We start from the raw sequence: 24,437 nt of genomic DNA on the forward strand, positions 1-24,437 counted from the left end.
ACCTCTTCTTGCACATAAATCTAGCCTTCTTATTCCTCCCTCCGAACTCCCACATGTCAGAAGTAAAGTAAGCCTTTCTCTTTGTTATGCTTCCCTTCCCTGTGTCTGTGTCTGCCCCATGAACCATGGGGACCGCACTGCCACTTCCTTTGGGAGCTCTGCACACAGTGCCTCTGGCCTAGACCTTTCCTGTTCCAAGTTCTTCGGCATCCAATATTTCTGCCTGGTTGGAAGGTTTGCAATCCAACTCTTTTCCACTATTATTTCCCTAAAGAAACTTTTATAGATATTCCCCACGTCCCTCACAATTATATCCATACTCTATGAAATTTTAACACATAGGTACATTGCTTACATACTGTGGCCCTCTGGAGGGCCATCAAATACTGTAATACCTAAGGGCTTTTGCTATTCTAAGAACCAATTTTGTCCCATGGGGTGGCAATATTGTCCTTTTAAGAATGCATGATCTAGCCCTGGCTGGTGTAGCTCAGTGGATTGAGAGTGGGCCTATGAACCAAACAACCATGGTTCAATTCCCAGTCAGGGCACATGCCTGGGTTGCAGGCCAGTTCCTAGCAGGGGACACACAAGAGGCAACCACAGATTGATATTTCTCTCCCTCTCTCCTTCCCTTCCCCTCTAAAGATAAATAAATAAATAAAATCTTAAAAACAAAAAGAATGCATGGTCTAGATGAATGGTAAGAAGACATGGTCATGTAGGTCAAGGTTTTTGGGGGACTAAGGTAAGGAAAAAGGAGAGAACTTAAGGGGGGGTCTATAATCTTAGGCAATAGAGAGCTTGACCTAGGAGACTGGAATTGAAAGAATTTATCATTAAGAAATCATTATATATGTACAGTTTAACATTTTAAGAACCTAGGTCTTCCAAATTATGAGATAAAAAACACACCTTTCAAGACACCGACACAATCTCAGGCTTCATTTCTCACTAGATCATAAATATTGAATGCCTAGCAAATTCTGTCTATACTTCAAATAGCACATTACTGGTGTCAATGGATAAGAATGAGAACTCAAAAACTGACCTGATAAGCTATTTGAACATTACTTGAGAATTAAATCTCAGAAATGTTGATACTATGACATTAATATAATAGAAATAAGTAATGGAAGAAAAGAAACCCAACAGGTCATTTGCAAATTAGACTTTGATTTTAACTGTTAAAACAGGTGTCATTCCTGACTGTAACACTTGGGGATTAAATTTTTTAACATAATGAAGGATATGAACTAAAATTTAAGTGAGTATGAAAATGACTAAGTTGTACCCTGACCGATGTGGCTCAGTTGGCTGGGCATCAGACTGCAAACTGAAGGGTTGCTGGTTCAGTTCCCAGTCCAGGCACATGCCTATGTTGTACATTTGGTCCCTAGTTGGGCTTCCTACAAGAGGCAGATGACTGACGTTTCTTTCCTTCTCTTTCTCTTTCCCTTCCCCTCTCTATAAACATAAATAAATAAAATCTTAAAAATAATTACTAGCATGTAGCCCTGGCTGGTGTCGCTCAGAGGATTGAGTGCTGGCCTGCAAACCAAAGGATGGCCAGTTCAATTCCCAGTCAGGGCACATGTGGCGCAAGAGGTAACCACACACTGATGTTTCTCTTCCTCTCTTCCTCCCTCCCTTCCCCTCTGTCTAAAAATAAATGAATAAAGTCTTTTAAAAATTACTAAGGTGTAGAGAATATATTGTAGAGGTTAGGAGAACAGGCTTTAAAATTACACAGACCTGCCTGAATTTCATTCTTGACTCTGCTATTTACTATTTGTGTGACCCCAATTTCCTATAGTACACACATAATAATAAACTGTTTTGACTCTTGTGGAATCCTTACTAGCTTATTCATTTGGTAACTATATGCTCTGAAATAATGCCCTAATTTTGCCTTGAGAAATACTATGGGAAACATGAAAATAATACTTGTTACTTTATTTACTGTAAGGTATATTATCTTCCATAACACTTGTTGCCTTTTTAAGAAGAATTACTGAAGAAATTTATTTTTCGTATTAATGCTAAAAAAAAGTTTGCTATTTGTAAGCCACATTAAATCCTTTTTCGACTGGGATAGGAAATAAATAAAAACAGTCTAATGCTAAAAATTTTTCTTACCTTTCATATCTTTCCGTTGCAATCTGCCTTTTCAGGGCATCATGATCAGTTTGTAACTGTACCACTGTAGTCCGAAGCATGGTGTTTTCCCGACTCTGACTAGTTCTTAAAATCAAATTTTAAAAGTCAAAGAAATAAATAATGAGTACTTTGTTTTATAGAGTTAAGTGCCATAGATTATTGGCTTTGTAATTAATACATATAAAGGAGATAGTACTTAAGGGGGAAACAAAGAGAAGGTCCAGACTTTCAACTGTGATTCTCTAAACTTCTGGAGCTTCTGTCACAAAGTTTCCTTTGTCGTGCATGTCACTTATTTAATAAACATTTACTAAGCCTGCACCATGTGCTAGGTATGGTGGCAATGCTGGGGATACAAATCTGGGTAAGACATGGATTGTAACATCTAGTTGTAAAGTATCTTCACTGGTTCTTTCTTGACTCTTGCCTCAGAAAGAAATATTTCTAACTCTTTTTAAAAATGTATTATTCCAGCCCTGGCTGAGTGGAGCAGTTGGTTGGAATGTCCTCCCATGCACCAAAAGGTTGCGGGTTCCATCCCCGGTCAGGGCACATATCCCCGGTCAGGGCACATACTTAAGTTTCAGGTTCAGTCCCAGGCTGGGGAGCATATGGGAGGCAACTGATCAATGTCTCTCCCTCTCTCTCCTGCCCTCTCTTTTCTCTCTAAAATCAACTAAAAAAAAATATCCCTGTGTGAAGATTTAAACAAAAAACAAAAAAAGAAGGTTAATTATTTCATTTGTGCTTTCTACTCAGGTTTTCTCTCTTCTTCCAACAAATATGCTTAAAACCTCTCCATTCTAAAAAGATACCATTATCAATCTCCTACAAGGTAATCACTACACGAAGGTCAAATTGCATAGCTTTTCTGAGGTCTTTTTCCTAGCCCACAGTGTGAGACCCTGCCAACACTCCCATGTTAAATGCTCTCTCCTTGGCTGACTCCTCTCTTCCAGGCTGAAATGTAGACATTTTTCTGAAGTCCAGTGACTGACTTCCACAGGAACCACCTCTGTGGTGAAGATACACAAACCAACATCTCCAAACATGATGTCTCTTCGGAACTAAACCCTCAAACTTCTGAAAGCAGCAGCCACATGAGCAAAATATTTTGGTTTTTATTACACTTCATATACCCACTACCCTCTCCCTCCAAAAGTTGAGAAAATATTTTTATGCATCCATTAGTGTTTTTAACCATTTGCTTTATGCTACAAATCTACAAAAAAATTTACTCAGATTAAATAGTATTTTGGGGAAGCTATTTTCCTCATGTGGATTGACTTATAACACTTACAATTTGCTTTCTGAAAGGGTTAACTTCTCTTTAAGTAGCTGAATTTCTGTATCCTTCTCATGGGAGTTTAAATGTGAATGAAATTCTTTATCCCTATTTGTAGCCAACAATGATTCAAGGTTTTTAATTGTATGTCTTTCACTCGACAGTTGTTTTTTTAACAGCTCTGATTCTGATTTGATATTTTCTAATTCCATCACAACCTGCAGAAAAAACAAAGTAAGATTGCTTCAGCACAATTTCAGACTTACTCTGAAAAATTATCTGCAGGGCTATGAACACAGACATCAGTTCCTTCATTTTGGGTACTGGTTAAAGATTTCTGAACCACTGTTTCCAGTATAAGAAAACATCTTATTTTCAAAATCATCTTTGCTATTTTAGCAAGGACTTGTTTGGCTGTGAGATTTACTCCAACCTTCACACAGTTTTTTCTAGTACTATCTTGTCAGGAGAGGGTCATCACCATAAAATCGTCAAATATGGCCACCCTATCAGCAAGGAGGCCCTCCTGCTCTATTAAATCTGCGTCCTCTGACTACAGAGTCAAGCCGGTACCTGAAAACAAATATCCTAAATGAGCAAAACCTAAAAACACCGATGTCTGAAAACACACACTGTGTTGTTTAAAGCAATGCTTCAGTTCGGGAACGGGAAGTTCCAGCTAACTAGACTTTTAAAGATTAAAATTCCTTGAGATTTTTATTAGAAAAATATTCTACTTAAGAAGCAGTTGAAGTGCTCATTCTTCCATTTAAGTCTTACTTTTAAACAGAGACAGAATGTATTGGGATATGCCCCAGTTCTATGATGAGAAGACCAATATTCTCCTAAATACGCATCTACCCTAAAATAGCACCTAATTTCATCACCATGTTTAACAGAAAAATCTTGGCAAAGAATCTAGTCAAACTTAGTTCTCAAAATCCTGCAGTCTAAAGTAGTCCCTCCAGCCCCTATCACTGTGGATTCGATGGTTGGGTGATGTCCCGCAAAGTGAAAGGACACTGTTGATCCCAGGCAGGCACGGGCCTGCATTGCGGGCCGGGTCAGTCCCGGGTCAGGGTGCATAGGAGAGGCAATGGATCCACGTGTCTCTCTGGCATCGACGTTTCCCTCTCCTTCTTTCTCCCTCTCTTACCCTCTCTCTATAAATAAATAAATAAATAAATAATCCTTTTTAAAAAGTACTCCAAAGAGGAACAAATAGATTAGGTAATAAATGATAAAGTAAGGTAATTAGAGTAGGGCTTAATAAAACCATGTGTCACAACAATAACTTGTAAGTGCTTACCCTCTCTAACTCAAGGTTTTTGGCATTCAATTGTTGGGTCAGAATGTCTTTGCCTGAATCAAGCTTAATGCAGAGTTCTCTAAGAGACGACAGGTCACTGAACACTGCTGCTTTCTCATCCTCTTGGTGTCTCAGCTCTTCTTCTAATCTAGATATGGCTTTTGTCATTGACGAGATCTGAGATTCATAAGCATGATGTGCATTTATGTGCTGAAAATAAAATCAGAAACAGGTGAAAGTTAAAATAACCTAATAATTTTAAAGGCTTGGATCTGTGCAGCTACAACCTTACTTTATAAAAACATAAGCCAATGTTTGCATCTTTTAAGATACTCTAAAGAAGTTGCCTGCTATTTAAAGATGGCATATTTCATGCTTAACAAAATAAACTGTGTATAATCATTCATCATGGTACTAAGTATTTCCTGTTATATATTTAGAAGATACAAAAAATAAAAATTATTGTTATAGGGTATTGTGAATATGAGAGATCTTTGAAGTTACATTAAATGTTACTTCATAAATTCTTTGTTATAATGATGCCTTTTCAAGAAGTAACACATATACAGGGCGGGGCAAAAGTAAGTTCACAGTTGTTCGTATGGAAAATAATACAATAATTAATAATAGTACAAGAATAAGCTGTATTTCATGTACTCACAACTGTACGCCTACTTCTGAGTTTTACAAATGGAGTTTGCTTTAAAACCAAATACCTAATCTCATATTTATATTTAATTTAAAAATATACTACAGTGTAAGATATTAATAACTCAAATAATAAGCAAATTTTGAATACTGATATATTTTTAGAAATATCCACAATTTAAATTTCTAAAAATTTAAATTTTCAGTGTTAAATACAAACTGACTTATATGCTACTTCTAGAGTTTAGGAACAAGCCCATACTTGAAAACTAATACAGAATGACTCCAATGGAATGAATCAACATTAAAAATCAAATCCTGTGTGTACAGATTTAATAAATGTCAACAGTTGAAGAAAACTAAATTTTGGATTTTCCAAATATTACTGAATTAATAAAATCAAAGGTTTCCCCAAACAAACTCAATATAAATGTTAATCAATTTCATGTATCACATAACGACATGAACAACAACATAGAAGAAGAGAATGAAAGGAATTTTCTCCTGAGAGCTCTTTCGAAGGTTGAGAAGCATGCCTTTAGTTACTATACTCTTAATAGAAAGTTTACAGAAATGATGTATTCACTTCCTAGGACCGCTGTAACGAATTACTGCAAATTATTTGGTGTCCTGAAACAATGGAAATGTATTCCCTCCTAATTCTGGAGGTTAGAAATCTAAAATTTAGACGTCAACAGAGTTGGCTTTTTCTAGAGGTCCTGAGGGCGAATCCATTCTGTGCCTCTCCCCGTCGTCTAGTGGCTGCTGACAGTCTTCAGAACCCCCTCTCCCCTTATACGTGCATCGCTCAGATCTCTGCCTCTGTCTTTCCCTGGCATTCTCCCTTTGTGTCTTCTGTGTCCAGATTTCTTCTATCTCATAAGGTAGTGATTTTTAACCCTTTTCATCTTGTGGCACACACAAAGTAACTACTACAATTCTGTGGCACACCAAAAAATATATTTCCTGCCAATTGTACAAATAAAAATAGGTATAGTACTGATTCATTCCTACCAGATGGCTATTGTTGTGTTGGCTGTTGTCATTTTTTATTTGACAATCTAAGGGAAAAGCGGTCAGTGCCCCTGAGTTAATAGTCAGGTGTTGCAATGTTTTAAAAATTCTTGTGGCACCCCAGTTGAAAACCACTGTTATGAGGGCACAGGTCATTGGTTACGGCCTGCCCTGATCTAGTGGAACCCCATTTTAAGCTGCTTATAACTGCAAAGACATCGTTTTCAAACAAGATTATATTCACAGGTACTTGGGGTTAGGCCTTAAACATAAGTTTTGGAGAGCAGAAGTCTACCTATTATTAAAACCCCCAGAAAAATAACAAGTGGAGAAACGGAAATCCTTACATTGCTGGTGGGAATGTAAAATGGTGCAGTTCTTGTAGAAAACTGCATAATACAGTTCCCCAGAAAATTAAACATACAATAATCATAGGCTCCAGCAGTTCCACTTCTAGGTACATCCTACAGAAACCCCGCACTCACAGATACTGTGCAACCATGTTTACAGCTGCATCACTCTCAACGGTCAAAGATGGAAACAACCAGATGTCCACTGGTGAATGAATGAATAAACAAAATGTGGTTCCTACATACAATGCAGTACTACTCAGCCTTAAAAAGAAATGAAATTCTGACACATGTAAAACATTCATAAACTTGAGGTTACGTGAGTCTTATGGCCAAGTAAAACAAACCAGTCACAAAAACCCAAATATTGTATGATTCTACTTACAGGAGATACTACACAGAGTAGTCACATGCGTAGAGAGAGAAAGCAGAACGGTGGATGCCAGGAGCTGGGGGTGTGCAGAATGAGGTGTTCAGTGGCAGAGTGTTGGTTGGGGAAGGTGAAAAAGTTCTGGAGACAGATTGGGCGGTGACAGTTGCCCACTAATGTAAATGTAGTGACTGCCACAGAATTGTACGCTTAAAAATGGTAAATTTGATGTTGGGTATATTTTACTAAATTTAAAAAAGTAATGGGGCTCCTAGGTAAACTATCTGAATTAATGACGGAAGATCAGCATTGAACTTGATTTTATCAATGCTTAACCCTCATTTCAAATAAAGTACCTTCGAATGCTTTCTACTAAATAGTCTTCACAGGACAAACAAATATTTACCTCCTGAATTTCTTTTTCTAATAGCTCCACTCTTTCGCGAAGGTGCCTCCTCTCAGTGTCGATGGAAAGAAGCTCCAGTCGAACGGAGCTGCTTTCTCCCTCAGCTTGATGGGCTTTGACCTCCCAGTCTTCAGCTCGGTTATGAAGCGTCTGAAATCTGTCTAGCAAATCTTGATTTTCTTTTTCCTGGTTCAAGCATAATTAAATCGTTTCAAAATTAGTAACTCTCACTTTCTGGAATACCTATGTCAGAAACACATACATGCACTGGAATTTTTGTTTTAATTTAGGAAGCATAAGCTATTTGTTCAGGCACTAAACTAAAATATGAGGGGGAAATACAGGGAGACTGTAGGCAAGGTTTCCGATCTCACATGTTAATAATAGAGGAGGCAGAATTAAGAAGTATAACACAGTGAAAAAAATCAGTCTTAAATCCAACCTAAACAATGTTATTTTACCTTGGCAGCCATTAAGCTCTCCCATCGTGACACCTCGGTTATGTAGTTATGAACTCTACTCTTCATTTCTTCTTTTTCTTGCACTGCTGCTTCCAATTCCAATGAGATTTCCTATAAATCAGAACATTGAAGACAAATCTCAAAGGAACAGAGCACCTAATGAGTTTTCTTCTATTCAAACAACTACTTTTGAATTTGGGGAACAAGAGAGAGTAGGATAAAAGGAAAACTGTTCCTAAGTGTTACTTGCACTTAGTTTTCCTGGATGATCTTGATTTTTTTCTAATCCTCACCAGAGGACATGCCCACCGCTTTTAGGGAGAGAGAAATATTAATTAGTTGCCTCCTGAACACACCCAGGCACCAAACCCACAACCCAGGCACATACCCTGATGGAGAACTGAACCCATGACCCTTCCATTTTACAGGACGACGCTCTAACCAACTGAGCCACACTGGCCAGGACTGATCTTGACTTTTTAACCAAATGTTACCACACATCTTCCACAATAGTCCTAACTATATATCTTGTTCAAGGGTTGGCATTTTTAGAAATTCATATACCAGCAATATGCTTTATATGGAATAATGTTGAAAGTAATTTAAAAAACCCAGAATATTAAAAATAGGAAAATTATTGGTTTTCTGGGTACCAGCACAAACAAAACTAATACTTTTAAGTATTTGACACTTAAAATGTTCATTAATTGACCCTGGCTGGGTGGCTCAGTTGGTTGGAGGATCATCCCATACACCAAAGGGATGTGGGTTTGATTTCTGATCAGGGCACACACCTAGGTTGCGGGTTCCATCTTCAGCTGGAGCGCCAATGGGCAGCAACTGATCGACGCTTTCCTCTCCTCCTCTCTCTCCCTTTATCTCTCTCAAAAACCAATAAACATGTCCTCAAGTGAGGATTATACATGTGTGTGTGTGTGTATACTATATATATACATATATATTTTCATTAATTTCCTTATACCCCTAAGTAAATGAAGCCACTGGAAGTAAGTATAGGTAATTAAAATCTATCATGTAATTAAAACAGGTAATCTACAGGTAATTAAAACACAGCAACTTTGCCCTGGAAGTGATGCTGAGGTCCTCATCCTGTAGGGTCACAACAATTTCTGCCACGAAGGATAAATACTGTGCTACGAGCTTTAGGAGGCCTTACAGCACAGGGGGCAAAGACAAGGCCCACAGACCAAATCCCTCCTCCTCGTTTTATCCGGCCCGACACCTTGTTTCTACCTGGTGGTAGTGTCAAGCTCTTGCTTAACTGTGAAGGAGTAGTTACTCCTAAACGGTATACTTATACAGCTCTAAAATTATACTTGGTCCTTTGAAGGCACCCACAAGGCTGATGTGGCCCCCAGTGAAAATGAGTTTGACACCCTTCCCTTACAGTAAAGACCAAATGGTGAGGGGACCACAGCTGTATCCACTAGATACCTTATAATATACAGCAGCATTTTAAACTACATTTTTAAACACCTGTATAAACACCATTATCTTTAATTATTTCTGTTGCTATTATTAAAATAAAAAAATAGAGCTTAAGATTTAACAAAAAATATACTGTAAAACTGAATAATATAAAGCTATCAAAGTTAATGCATAGTACTCATACTTGGTTTTCTCTTGCCATTGTAGCTAGATCATCCTGTAATCTTCTATTTTCCTTAAAAGATATGTCTTTAGCTCTTCCTACTTCTTCAAGTTCTTTGTTAGTTGCATCAAACTGGCGCCGGAGGCTGATCACCTCACGGTCTCGAGTGGTCAGTGTTTCCTTTAACTGGCTGTTACACGGATAATGTAGGAATACAAAAGAAAAGAAAAATAATCTTACTAATCAGTGAGATTACTCTGAAATTGTCTTTATTCCCTTTGTCCATTCTTTTGCTCCCTGAAACCAGTCTTTAGTCTTAAATCCTTACTGCACTACTAATGCCAAATTCCCCAGTTTACTATGGCCTCCAGTTGATTACCATTGAAAAGAAGAGTGTTCACGGACAACAGTGTGGTAATTTCAGGGGGAGGGGGATGGGTAGAGGTGGAAGAAGGTATGGGGGGATACATGGTGATGGAAAATAAATAAATAAATAAAACCGTTGTACTCTGAATTAAGTATACTAAGAATACAAGAAATTATAACTACTGCATTAAGACACCGATTAATTAGGTAAAGCAGACATTTAGCTCTGTCAATCATTATGTGCAAATGAAGTCATAAAATAATTTTATTATTCCAAAAGTCTAGTAAAAACAGAAGACATTCAAGTGTTAGGAGATTAATTTAGCAAGTAGAATAATAACAGCTTTTATTGGCAAATATTTACTTAATATTTAAGTCCCTACTATGACATAACATCAAAGGGTATACAGAAGAAATGAGTAGTGACTTTGTCTCAAAGTAGAGAGGCTAGATATAAAATGTAAAATTTTGTTCAAGATAGAATTAAATGTAGAATAAATTTAAGGCTGGCTACTACCTAAATTTTAATAATTAAGGCCTGCATAGGGTAGTTAGAGTACAAACAAAAAGCAAATAGGCATGTAAAAGAATAATTAATAAGTATTCAGAGGTAGTCGATAGAAGATGGCAGAAAGTTAAAGAGAGTAACACTTTCATGCAGAAGACTGAGGAAACAATGCCACTGCCATTGGCAAAAACAGAAAAATTGAAAATGGAAATTAAACAATTGACAGATGCTACTTAAATAAAGCTGCATTCACAAAAACTTCTAAAGAAAGCTGGACACCATTGCATCAATTACTTACTTCAGAGAAGATTCATACTCAGCGAATGTTACCTTCATTTGAGCGATAGCTTTTTCCTGTAGAAATCAGAAATATAGATGATTCAAAACAATTCATATAGGATGTCTGAAATTGAATTTATACAATTTAGCACATTCATGCAGTTCAAATCCAATGATATAACTTATGCTATAAATGAAAGCTTCACATACTAGCATGTTCCTACTCACTCTAAGAACTTACACTGTTTCCTTGAGTTTGCTGTAATCACACCTGATAAAATTACATTCAAGAAACAGAACTTTTGAAGATCCAAATTATCAAGGTAAAATGAAATTTAAACATATTTCAAGATACAGCCTAGGTCTTAACTTGTACACAGGTAATGAAAACTGCATATTTGAAACAGAGAATGAAATAATCTTTTCTGTTCAGATGCTGGGTAACCATATGTAACAGTCACATACTTTATTAGCAAGGTTTTCTTGCAAGTTTGCTATCTGTTCTGTCTTCTCATCTACAGCTTCCTGAAGGAAGTCTTTTTCTTTATCAATAACACCAATGGTCTTTTTCATTACATGAGCCTCTTGATCCTGTGAAGTCATTTTAAGGTGCAGTTTACCTATAAATGAGTAGAAATGTTTGTTAGCCAAAGTAAATTAAGGTTAGCAAAAACGAAACTTAAAAACACGTACCTATATTTTCTTCCAGTATTTTTATTTGTGCTTGGGCTGATTCGAGTTCACCTCTTTTTACCGAGAGTCGGTGCTGATAATCGTCAAGTGACCGCTGTAGCTGCTCGTTTACTATCCTACAGAACCAGTGGACAAAAACAAATGGCATTCTTTATCTCTGGTAGAAATAACTTTTAAAAAGTGAGAGGTCTCAAAAATGTATTTCTTATTTTTAAAGTTTCTTTTATTTCTTATTTTAAAGCTCTTCCAGTATAATCAATGGTATATTATATTTTATTTCTTGCCGTCCACCTTCCTTCTTCAAAACGTTTCATCTTCCTAAAAATAATACAGTATAAAAATCAAATTAATGGTGTGCTCCCTTCTAGAGGTTTCCTGGTAGTTTTAAAGCTCTTCTCAGTTTCCTAATATCAACCTTTTTTCTCCTAAAATCTATTTCCAACATGGAGGCAAAAAGAAAGTCCTGTTTTTACAGAGTGGCCTGACACTCAAAGGATTAGCCTTAAATCCTGACCATCCAGACCAGTGAGCTTCTAATTTTGCTTCCTTTTCTAACTTTTTTGGTGGGTAATCAACTGGAGGCCATAGTAAACTGGGAAATTAGGCATTAGTAGTGCAATAAGAATTTAAGACCAAAGACTGGTTTCAGGGAGCAAAAGAAGGAATGGACAAAGGAAATAAAGACAATTTCAGAATAATCTCTTACTGATTAGTAAGATTATTTTTTCAGAAGTATCAAGAATTTCCTCTCCTGTCATCTGGAGACTTTGGAATGCTTTTAGCCCTCACCTATGAGTTCTTAACCCTGCCTTGCTGAAAAGACAAAGCGCTCACCTAGGCTACTTATTGGGAACTCCCACAGGGATATAACCACAGGAAGTATTCATTGTATTGATACTTTATATATATTTAGCTCATTTATTCCTAGGGCGGTTCTATAATTAGAACTATTATTTCAGTTTTATAGAACAAATAACTAATAACCTGTCCAAGGTAACAAAGAAAAGAAAAAATGTAAATCCAGGCTAGTTGAACTTGATGTCGATGTTTTTCTACCACACTGTGTTGCCTGTTATAAAGAATACGGGGAGACCGACACCCTCTACATGGGAGGGAGAATGTCTGCCAGGAAGCTATACAGAGTCCTTTTAAAAATCCAATGGTCCCCAGAATCCCAAGTAATTGGCTGTGCTTGAAATCTTAAGTAGAAATGTACAGTTCTCTTTGCATCTAAATTCATTAGCACAGTTAATCCCCCATGAAAGTAGGGTTGAGAAAGTAACGTCTTGACTGATTATACATACGAGGGGGTCCTTGGTGAGTCCTAAAAATAGCTTTGTCTTTTCATATTTTAGTGTGGAGAGGGAAGGTGACAACAGAGACTTCTATACCAGGCCTTGGACATAACTTTTGTGGCATCAGTAATGCTGCTAAGATAGAGGTCTTCTTAATAAAAGAATTGAAGTATGCTATAGAGTTCATCATGAGGAATAGCTGAGTGAGTATCTGATTATTTGTTCATGGTAGTGTCTGGGAAGAGAATTTGGGGAATTTTTAAAAAATTTAAATGTATTTGGGTGATGCTCTGACCAGTGTGGCTCAGTTGGTAGGTGTTTTCCCACAAAGCAAAAGGTCACAGGTTCAATTCCCAGTCAGGGCACAAGCCTGGGTGGCAGGTTCAGTCCCTGGTCGAGGCACCTACAAGAGGCAACCAATGGATGTTTCTCACATCAATGTTTCTCTCCCTCTCTTCCCCTCTCTCCAAAACTAAAATGTTAAAAAAAATTAATTTGGGTGACATTGCTTAATAAGATTATATAGGTTTCAAGTGTACATTTCTGTGATACAAGATCTGTACATTGCATTGTGAGCTCACAACCCAAAGTCAAACCATCCTCTGAGAGAACCTTTTGAGAACTAAATTATTAGGAAAATGGAAGCAATTTCTTAGCTTTGAAAGTGCTGTAAAAAGAAGTGATGACTTCTCACCAGAAAGTAAGTCAATAAAACTTCACTTAGAATCACAGTTCTAGTTCTCTTCTACCCACGTGGCTATGCCTCAAACTCCTCAGTTATATCACCTTACATTATGAGCAGGCATGCATGTTTTCATTTTAGGGGGAAAGTAATTACTTTCCTTCAGAATGGACAGCATCCTAAAGAGTACGTTATTCATAAAAAGTGTTCAAGTTCTAAAATGGAGCTGAAGCTCCATCTAAGAGGAGTAGGCTAGGAATTTTAATGTCCTATTAGAGGAAACAGACCGATATGATATCCCTATTTTAGATGTCTCTAAAGCCTACAGTCATGGCCCACCACTGACTGAAAGGCTGCTATGAAGTGTCATCTTTTGGTGAGCCAGAGAGAGGAAAAGGGATCAGGATGGGCTTTTCTTTCACCTTTCTGCAAAGGGATGATGATTTGTATCTGGGGGCCCTAGTTCCCTTGGCCGTTTCAAGTCCAGCTCCATGAGCTCACCTGTGGTCACTTAGGGCCCTGCCTCCTCTTTCTGTCTTGGTAGGAAAATGTTAAGCATGCCCAGAAGACAGTTTTTAGGCATCCTAAGAAATCTATGAGCATTCTTTTCCATATCTACAATGGTTTTCAATTCCCTTAACAAATAAATACTTCTCAAGGGAAAACTGTTATATTTGGTTTTCTGAATACACCTAAATCCTACTGTAATAACTGATACTTACCGCCATAATATTAACTCGAATGAGAGCTTATGAGCCCTTCCATGGAAAATCTGCTAATGCATTTCTTTGATCCTGGGTTAGTTATATAACCCTATATTTAGAAGAATGTTCACAAATAACTTAAGACTAAAGTGAAATGAGAACAGTCTGAAAGTGTTTTCAGGTGCAGGAATCTAAACATTTCGAGACTCCATTTAAGGGGCAATGGTGAGGACTAGGGGTATTCACAGTGGGGTTAAATGAGAAAAGTTAGCTCTCTAACTGGGCTAAAAACTATTTATTCTCAAGCAGGTCATTCTGCAAACTATGGCCTACTAGCGATTTTTATAAACCTAAGTGTAAGGAATGGCTTTTCTATGTTTAAATAATAGAAAAAAATTACAATAGAAGATCAATATTTGTGATGTAAAAATTATATAAAGTTTAAGCTTCTGTGTCCATAAAGTTGTACTGAACCACAATCCCCCTCCCGTTTGTACATCTTCTGTAGCTGCTTTGTCACTACAAAGGCGGGATTAAGTACGGGCAACAGGGACTACCTGGCCCACAAGTCTAAAATAAAATAATAAAGGAGAACTTCCCCAGTCTGGCAAAGGAAATAGACTTCCAGGAAATCCAGGAAGCTCAGAGAGTCCCAAAGAAGTTGGACCCAAGGAGGAACACACCAAGGCACATCATAATTACATTAGCCAAGACCAAAATGAAGGAGAGAATCCTAGAAGCATCAAGGGATAAGGGGACAGTCACCTACAAAGGAGTACCCATCAGACTGTCAGCGGATTTCTCAAAAGAGACCTTACAGGCAAGAAGGGGCTGGAAAGAAGTATACCAAGTCATGAAATCCAAAGACCTACAGCCAAGATTGCTTTATCCAGCAAAACTTTCATTTAGAATGGAAGGACAGATAAAGTGCTTCTCAGATAAGGTCAAGTTCAAGGAGTTCATCATTACCAAGCCCTTATTATATGAAATGCTAAAGGGACTTATATAAGAAAAAGAAGATGAAAAAGATGAACAGTGAAAGGACAGCAAACACACAGTTATTAACAACCACACCTAAAACAAAAGCAAACCAAGAAGACAGCTAGATCAGGAGTGGAACCATAGAAATGAAGAACACACGGAGGGTTAGAAACAGGGGGGTGGGAGGAGGAGAAGAGGGGAGAAGGCACAGAAAATAGCATAGATGGTAGGCAGAAAATAGATAGGGGGGAGGGCGAGAATAGTGGGGGAAATACAGAATCCAAAGAACTTGAGACACGTGGTTATAAACTAAGGGGGGGAGAATGGTGGGGGAGGGAAGGTGTGGGTGGAGGGGATTGAAGAGGGGGAATAGAACAACTGTAATGGTATAATCAATAAAATATATTTAAAAAAAATAAAATAAAATAAAATACTCAGTCTGTCCTTTTCAGAATAAGTTCGCTGACCCGCAGCTCCAGGGGATGGACAGCAAGCATCCTCTGGGGGGCTAAGACCATCCTTCCTGGATACAGTGAAGTTGCTTTATAGCAGTTTTGCTATGAAGTTTTGATATGGGACATAAAATGCCAGGTCTTATTAAATGCTAAAATTCAAGGAAGACAACAGGCATTTGTTTAACTGCAATGGGTGGTTATAAAGTGGGATTTTGTATTACGCCCTCCGGTGCTGCACCGGAAGACCAGACCACAGACCCTCTACCTGGACAATCAGAGACTACGCTGGAAATAGTCTGGTTGGGTTAAGAGCAAAAACAAAAACAGGAAAAAAAACAGTCTTTCTCAAAAAGAAAAGACTGTTTGGTGGCACTGAAATTCGGTGAAAGGGAAAGAGAAGGGAAGGGAAAGAGAAGATAGGTTTACCAAGTAGGTGGAAAGGAATATACAATTCATCTTAGTACCAGCTCCTTAAATGTTTTCATGACAAGGGAATGAGAACTCGATATGATTAAAGGGGTAGCAAGATCTCTACTGACCATATTGAAAGTGGCATGAGGTTTGAATAACATGGCTTTGCTTCCACAGAGTATTTGGTATTACGATTTGTACTGAGTTTAGCTTTGGATTTGGACTTGATAGTTTGAATTCATGGTTCTACCAACCTATGCTGATATGAAGACCATGAATGACACACTTTCCTCGGAAGCAAGGTAAGTCAGATTTTTCTGCCATGGCACAACAAAGTTACAGAAACACCCTTAGGTGAGGGAAGTACCAGACTGAGCTCACAGGAGAAACGGGTATTAGTATAACAAAGACAACAGCAAAGGAGCTGTATGCTAAGGTGTCCAAGAGAGCTCTGCCTTAAGTGCCTGAGACTATGGAGGGCCTCCTGCAAGGAGAGGAAAGGAGAGTGCGGTCTAGTTCGAAGAAGAAAAGCGAAATGGACTAAATGCCAGATCCAGCCATCTGCTGGACAAAAAAAGAAAAGGGAAGACTAATAATTCTGTGTGTCAAAAATACAGCACAGTACCTGTACTTTGGAGTTGAATATAGACATGAACCAGAAGAAGTGAGGCTGGTCCATTTGGTTAGCTCTCCTTCATAGGATGTATGTAGTGCTTGCAAAACATGAAGGAAAGAGAAAAAAAAGGAGGGAAAAAGCAGCTTCTAATTTAGTTCTTTACCTAACATTTGACTTATCAAAGACTTGTAGTCAGAGCAGAACAGGAGCAAAAATTAAAGATACCCTATGAGTCCCTGAAAGAGTATTCCCTAGTTAAATGGACACATCCAGCTCTTGGTTTTATTTCATTAAGTTTTGTTTGATAATCAGGAATCCCTCAGGAATATAATCTCAGGCCATTTTCTAATTATTCCTTATTCCTTCTGCTGTTTATGTTATATATTTTTGCAATTATGAGTGTTTTTATGTTAGATCCATGTCTTTTTTTCCCCTCATTTCTTTTTAACCTTGAGTTTTGAACTCTAAGGAATTTGAGTTTGTTTTCCATTTGGGTAACTCAGTTTTCTGACAGTATATCCACCCTGCCCACCAACACTTTCCGTTTTAATTTATCAGTCTTTTTCTCTGATCATTACTACCATCCTTTCTGACCTCAAGTGGTGACTACTCCACGACTGAGCTAGTTTCATATGTGCAATGTCATGTTGACACCTGAAAATCTTTTCCTATTTCTTATAGGAATTTAGAGAGAAATTTACATTTCTCTCAAATGTATTTAGAGAGAAATATACATTTCTCTCAAAAGTATTTAAAGAGAAATATTTCCTCTGATTCTTCAGAGGGATGCCCTTCTTCTGACTTTCAGTATCTTTTACTTATTGCAGCTGCTCAGTCCAGAAAAAAACCAAGTTTGTTGGCTTTTTCCCTTCCGTCTTCTGTATTCTAAATTGATTCATGGTTAACCAATATACGATCGAAGGTAAACATTCTGCACTACTGTATATTTTCCTCATTTCCATGTAAGTCATGCAGTCCTTTTGATTTTATGTAACAAGTGTTTCCTAAATCTGGCCTCTGTTCTCTAAGTCCACTGCCACCGTGTCAGTCCAGACACACGGTCTCTATCATTTGCCATCAGCCTCTCAGGACTCCAAGTCCATCTTTCCTATTTCTGCCGGAATTCACTTTTTAAAAAGCAGGCTCATGTCAGCCCCTGGGTGAAAAATGTCTGTTTCTTCTCTACGTTTATAAGATAAAATCCCGACACTCTAGGTCATCACACCAACTTCTTCATAACCTGACTCGCACCTGTAGATACACCCTCTTTTCTCATACTGACCTTCTTACCATTTTTTGGACACACCGCCTTTCAAGACTCTGTATAAAAATACTTTGATTTTACATTTCTTGAAAGAAGAAAGACAAGGACAATGATACAAGTAGCAAAAAGTTCTGTAACTTTCAGCAACCCTAGGCTATGGAGTATAAATAATCTGATGGATATGCTAGGGGGATTTTTGGAAGAGGCAGGTACAAAAACTTGCCGGCAATCATCAGTCTACTAAAGTCTTTAAAAACACAGATACTCAAAACCTACCCAGATTCACTCGATCAATAAGAACCTCCAGAGATCACCTCCTAAATCCATACTTTTCGAAAGCTCCCCAGGTGACTCCATTGCAAGGCCAACCTTGGGGCCCACTGCTCAAAGGCCTAGGCCACAGATGCCACCACATCAGACCTTACAGAGCCATCGACGTGTTCCCGGAGGTGAAATAAGGAAACATTCAATAAACTTACCTAAGTGAGTTCATCTCTGTCTTCTGAAGAGATGAGTCACCGGCCACATGGCTAAGTTTATGAGCTTGGAGTTTTGCTTTGTTCTCTAATGACTCCATTGATTCTTTCATTATTAACATTTTAGACTTCAATTCACAGTTCTCATTTTCAAGCTATAATTCAAATTTTAAAAATTAATATGTAATGTCTCAGTTTTTTCCCCTTAAGCATATTTTAATAACATTTCTGGAAGAAAACTAAGGAAATAAATAAGATTTATTTAAAAGCCCTTTAAAAGTCACGTGTATACTTTAGGTTCTACACCTTAGAGTAGGCACACACATTTAGCTCTCTTTTTCAATATCACTGAAATGAAAGGAAAGATAAAAAGCAAGAAAGGAAGAAAAGAGAGTAGTATATCCATAACAACAATAAAAACAGAAAGGGAAACAATTAGCAGAGCAAAAATTTTAAGAAATTTCTAAAGAACCGTAGTAGGTAGGCCTGATTGAAAGAAAAATCATAATAGAAAATACTGTAACCCAAACACAAATGGGCAAGATACATGGAAAAAACTGTAAAAATTCCCTGGAGGGCATAACAATACCACCCAACTTAATGTAAAGACACACCATGTTTCTGAGTGGGAACGCAATAATGGAAATGTAGAAAAATTTCCTGAAACAACTGTAAATCCAATGAATTTCACTAAAATCCTAACAGAACTTTTTAAAAGTAAGAGGAGTGGTTTAGATTTCATTCTAAAATTCATTTAAAAAAAGAAATTTAAGAAGAAACAGCCCTTTGTCATGGTGCCTTGATGGTGGTTGGCTATTTCAGGATGAAGCTGAACATTCCTTTCCCAGACACTGGCTGCCAGAAACACATCGAAGTGAACGATGAACGCAAACTTTGTACTTTTAACCAGAAGTGGAAGGTTAACAGAAGTTGATGCTGATGCTCTGGGCGAGGAATGGAAGGTTATGTGTTTCAAATCAGTGGTGGGAATGACAAATGAGGTTTTCCCAGACAGCAGGCTGCCCTGACCCATGGTGTGTCTGCCTGCTACTGAGTAAGGGGCATTCCTGTTATGGACCAAGGAAGGCTGGAGAAGAAAAGTGAAAGTCTGTTTGGGGTTGCAGTGTGGATGCCAACCTCAGTGTTCTACACTTGGTTATTGTAAAGAAAGGGAGAAAGACATTCCTGGTCCCACTGATATTACCGTGCCTTGTTGCCTGGGGCCCAAAAGAGCTAGCAGAATCGCAAACTTTTCAACCTCTCTAAATATCATACTGTCCACCAATATGCTGTGAGAAGACCTCTAAACAAAGGATGGAAGCAACCTCGGACCAAAGCACCCAAATTTCAGCATCTTGTTATTTCATGTGTCCTGCAGCACGAACATCAGCATACTGCTCTGAAGAAACAGTGTACTATGGAAATTAAGGAAGAGGCCACAGAATATGCTCAACTTTTGCCTGAGAGAATAAAGGAGACTGAAGAAAAATGCCCGGAGCACATTGCCAAGAGACGTAGGCTCTCCTCTCTGAGAGCTTCTACCTCTTAGTCTGAGTCCAGTCAAAAATGAGATTTTCTGTAAGAAACAAATAATATCAGACATTTAAAAAAGAAAAAAAACAGGAAAAATTGAGGGTGGGGGAAGAATGCAAGTAGATTTGCCTTGTGAGATATAAATAAATTAGGAAGCTACCGTGATTAAAACTGTGGATTTCACATAGAAATGGACAAGCAAATACGTATATACAGATGTCACTTTGGAAAAGGTAGCATTTTAGGGAAGTAGGAAGAGAATAAACTTTATAAATAGAGCTGGAACAGTCACTCACTGGAGGAAAAAAATAGGTAGGTTTTTATTTTACTTTACATACAAAAATAAATACTAAATGGAATAATAATTATATATAAAATTCAAAACCAAGAAGTGTTAGTGATAAATATAAGTCTCCCAGTTAATACTGCAAATTGACCACACACATTTTATCCCCCCTCCCTCTGGAAACAGTGCTAAAATGACAGTCAAGGAGTAAACAGGTCATGAGAACATAGAGAACAAGACAGAAAACAAGAGTAGACAAGTGACTTCCACACCTTGTGGGAGACAAAGAGTAGATGGAGTAATGACTCAAAATGGAAGAAAGATACACTCTACAGCAGTCTCTGCACCTAGGAACTACCGACATTTGAAGCCACATCATTCTCTGTTAGGGCAGGACTGTCCCGTGCATTGCAGGATGTTTAGTGGCATCCCTGGCCAATACCTACTAGATATGGGAAGCACCCTCCCCTTTGTTGTGACAACCTGAAATTCCCCAGATATTGCAAATATCTCTGAGGAGGCCAAGCTGACCCAAATTGACCTAAAGTGACCACAACAGGAAACACCAATGTGCAGCCGGATGGTATATCCTGAAGCAGCTCAGCTCATGGAGACACCAAGTGGTAGGCTGGGCTCAGGAGCAGAACTGAACAAGGAGCCTACTGAAGGGGAGAACATATTTGACAATGACAGATCTGATAAAGAGGTTAATCTCCAAAAAATATAAAGAACTTACATAACTCAACACCAGGAAGACAAACAAGAACTCAGGCACATGGACAATAGTGTGGTGATTGTGGACACAGGGAGGTGGGCAGAGGTGGAAAGGTATAGGGGAGATAAATGGTGGTGGGAAAAAATAAAATAATATAATAAAACTTTAATAAATAGGTAATAGACCTGAATAAACACTTCTCTAAAAAAAGTATACAGATAGCCAAAAGACATATGAGAAGATGCTCAACATCACTAATCATCAGAGAAATTAAAACCACAATGAGATATTGCTTCACACCTGGCAGAATGACCGCGATCCATAAATCAACAAACAACAAGTGCTGGCGAGGACGCGGAGAAAAGGGAACTGCTGGTGCACTGCTGGTGGGAGTGCAGACTGGCGCAGCCACCGTGGAAAGTAGCACAGAATTTCCTTAAAAAACTAAAAATGGAACTGCCTTTTGACCCAGTGATTTCACTTGTGGAAATGTATCCTAAGAACCCTAAAATACTGATTTGAAAAAAATATATGCAGCCTTATGTTCACAGCAGCATTATTTACAATAGCCAAGATCTGGAAAATGCCCAAGTGTCCATCAGTAGAAGAGTAGATAAAAAGAAGTTATGGTACATTTAGACAATGGAATACTACATGGCTATACAAAAGAAGGAACTCTTACTTTTTGCAACAGCATGGATGGACCTGGACATTATTATGCTGAGTGAAGTAAGCCCGTCAAAGAAAGACAAATATCACATGATCTCACTTAACTGTGGAATCTAATGAACAAAATAAACTGACAAAACAGAAACAGAGGCATGGACATATGGAGTAGACTGACAGCTGTCAGAGGGGAGTGGGGGGACCGAATGGAAAGGTGAAGGGATTAGCTAAAGAACATGTATGTATAACCCATGGACACAGACAACAGTGTGGTGATGGCTAGAGGGAAGGGGGAGTGAGGGATGGGAGGAAGAGGGCAAAGAGGGGAAGATGGGGACATCTGCAATAGTGTCAGTAATAAAAAGAAAGAAAGAACTGAGCAAGGAGTTCAAGGGAGAACAAGACGGCGAGAGTTTGCAAGGCAGACAGTGGAGGAGAGCTGCACAGAGTGAGAGCTCCAGAGGTCTGCAAAGCGTGGCCCTTGAGCCTTTGGCCTAGCAGAGCTCAGCATGGAGGATGCCACCCCAAGGCAGGGGAAGAACCATCAAAGAATTAGAAGGAACAATGCTCAGGACTCACGCAGGACCAGGAGTAGTTCCTGTTCTCACTAATCATTTGAAAACAACGTAATTCATGGGGAAACAGGTAGCGTACTCAAAAGGGTTTTGTCTCAGTAGTGAAACAGAATTAGTTCAAGACTAAATGTTACTCTGATGTCACCCAATGAAGCTTACATGCATAAGCAAAAAGGATTAAGCTGCCTCCATCTGTTTCTTAACTGTATCTCAGAACTAACCTCGAGAGTACCTACAGGAATGTAAGTTATCCAGCAACCAAGAAGGTAAAATTCACAATGCCTGACACACAACCTAAAGTTACCAGGTAGGCAAAGAAGCAGGAAACTACAACCGGTGATGTGGAGGAAAAAAAAAATCAACTGACCCAAAGTTGATAGAGACAGATGAGAAAATTAGTAGACAAAAAAAGTGAAGACATAGTAAAGGAAACTAGGAAAATGAAATAGAGAGAAAAAAAGACCGTCAGAACTCATATTAATCTTTAAAAATCCCATCTCTAGAGAAAGCAATAAGAAACAGAAGTGCATTTACCATGTACTCTGTCTATACGAGTATATGATTTTTTAACAAGAGCAAAACAGTAATAAGCATGATATCTACTGAGTGCTTACAATATGCCAGTGACTGTTTCAAGTTCTTAAATGTGTATTAACTCATTTAATCTCCACAGATCAGGCACTAGCACTATTCTTATTTTACAAATAAAGAAATTGAGGGATGGAAAGTTTAAGTAACTTGCCTATAGGTAATAGGTGGGTGACAGGGATGGATGTGAACCAAGCAGTCAGGCTTAGGAGTACATGCTCTATCATCACTATTTTAAAAACCTTTTTTTATCTTTACCTGAGGACATTTTTCATTGCTTTTAGTGAGACAGGGAACATCGATGCAAGAGAGAAGCATCGATTGGATGCCTTCCACACATGCCTAGATCGAGGATATCACCTGGACCGGGAATCGTACATGTCCAGACTGGGGATTACACGTCCTGGTGCCCAGACAGGGGACTGAACCTGCAACCTAGGTGTGTGCCCTGGCAGGGAATCAAACCCGCAACCCTTCAGTTAGGGAATGACAGTCCACCAATTGGGCCACACTGGCCAAACTGTATAATACTCCATCGTTATTATACAGTTTCTCTAGCCTATTCTGTAATATCAAAAATATACAGTATATTAAAATTATAATTGATATAGTCATTCATACAACACAATATACCCCACATCCAGTTTGAAAAATTACCTGGTGATTAACATATGTTAAATGTTCAATAGTTTTCTCTAATTCTGATTTTCCGAAAAGATTCATTTCCTGGAGAGTCTGAAAGAGAATTTCATAAAAGATGTTCATTCACATCAGACAATACAACAAAACTACCAAAGCAAGCAATGCAAGTCTTCACTACTATTCTACTTGTTTTTTGAACAACAGAATGTTTTAGAAAGAAAATCATTAGACATTTTACAAAAACAATGCTTTTGGTAGAGAAAAAACCCACTCTACCTCCATGTGTTATTTTAACAGAAGACACAGATTAGTATAAATTCATTTATAAAGATTTATACAGATTGATTCAGTAGCACAACCATGAAAGGAAAAAACCCAGCAGGCTGAGTAAGCTCAGGAGCACGTCCTCTCAGGAGAAACAGGCTGTAAAGGAGAAAAGGTGAGGTCTGAGGGACACAGGAACAGAATGCCACAGGACTATGCACACCATCGGTTTCAAAAATGAGCTGGTCAACAGGGTGAACACGAGAGCTGTTTCCTGGTTACGTCACCTTATCGAACTCTTGTGGATGCTAAGGCTAGGTACGGAAGTTGATGTTTCAGTGAGAATTTTTCTAGTGGACTCACACTTCCATCCACATTATTCATTAAAAATAAATACAGACATCGGACTAGACTATACATTTGGTTGAAAGAGTCACTGTGCTGCATGCATTTTTTTAGTTTATTAAGTCATTCCACTAGCATTAAGTACATACTACATACCAAGCACCTAGCACGGTGTTAGAAATACAGTAGTAAAACGTATTTTCTGATGCCACAGATACTACAGTGTAGTGGAAAAGAGAAAACTTAAAAAATATATTAGAATAAAATCTGTGCATATTCTGCTAGAAAAAGGAACTTTATGGAAATATACTGAAAGGAAATCTAGAGTCTAGCATCATTTCCTGTGTGAGTAAGTATTTAACCTGGCTCTACAGGATGAACAGAAATCAGCCAGGCAAGGGAAGAGAAAAGTGTAAAGGAGAGCTCCCAATAGCTATGAAGGTTGGGGCAAGAGAAAGTCCACCTGGAGTGAAGAAAA

At 38.2% G+C, this 24,437-nt stretch overlaps 1 protein-coding gene across 3 annotated transcripts in view; it reads right to left on the reverse strand.

Annotated features, from left to right (window-relative positions):
• Positions 1-24,437, reverse strand: part of CEP135 (centrosomal protein 135) — a 61,112-nt gene that overhangs the window by 6,695 nt on the left and 29,980 nt on the right. For all 3 annotated transcript variants that reach the window (XM_037034169.1, XM_037034172.1, XM_037034170.1), the window contains 11 exons: positions 23,366-23,443; positions 18,349-18,500; positions 11,462-11,577; positions 11,234-11,388; positions 10,788-10,843; positions 9,637-9,805; positions 8,004-8,114; positions 7,543-7,728; positions 4,755-4,964; positions 3,461-3,663; positions 2,140-2,244 (listed from right to left, as the gene is read on the reverse strand). In XM_037034169.1, the coding sequence (XP_036890064.1) occupies positions 2,140-2,244; positions 3,461-3,663; positions 4,755-4,964; positions 7,543-7,728; positions 8,004-8,114; positions 9,637-9,805; positions 10,788-10,843; positions 11,234-11,388; positions 11,462-11,577; positions 18,349-18,500; positions 23,366-23,443 (1,541 nt within the window). The remainder of the gene's footprint in view (positions 1-2,139; positions 2,245-3,460; positions 3,664-4,754; positions 4,965-7,542; positions 7,729-8,003; positions 8,115-9,636; positions 9,806-10,787; positions 10,844-11,233; positions 11,389-11,461; positions 11,578-18,348; positions 18,501-23,365; positions 23,444-24,437) is intronic.

This window comes from Sturnira hondurensis, unplaced genomic scaffold (assembly GCF_014824575.4).
Source record: "Sturnira hondurensis isolate 20B ecotype Veracruz unplaced genomic scaffold, ASM1482457v3 Scaffold0022017, whole genome shotgun sequence".
In the NCBI taxonomy this organism is placed as follows: Eukaryota; Metazoa; Chordata; class Mammalia; order Chiroptera; family Phyllostomidae; genus Sturnira; species Sturnira hondurensis.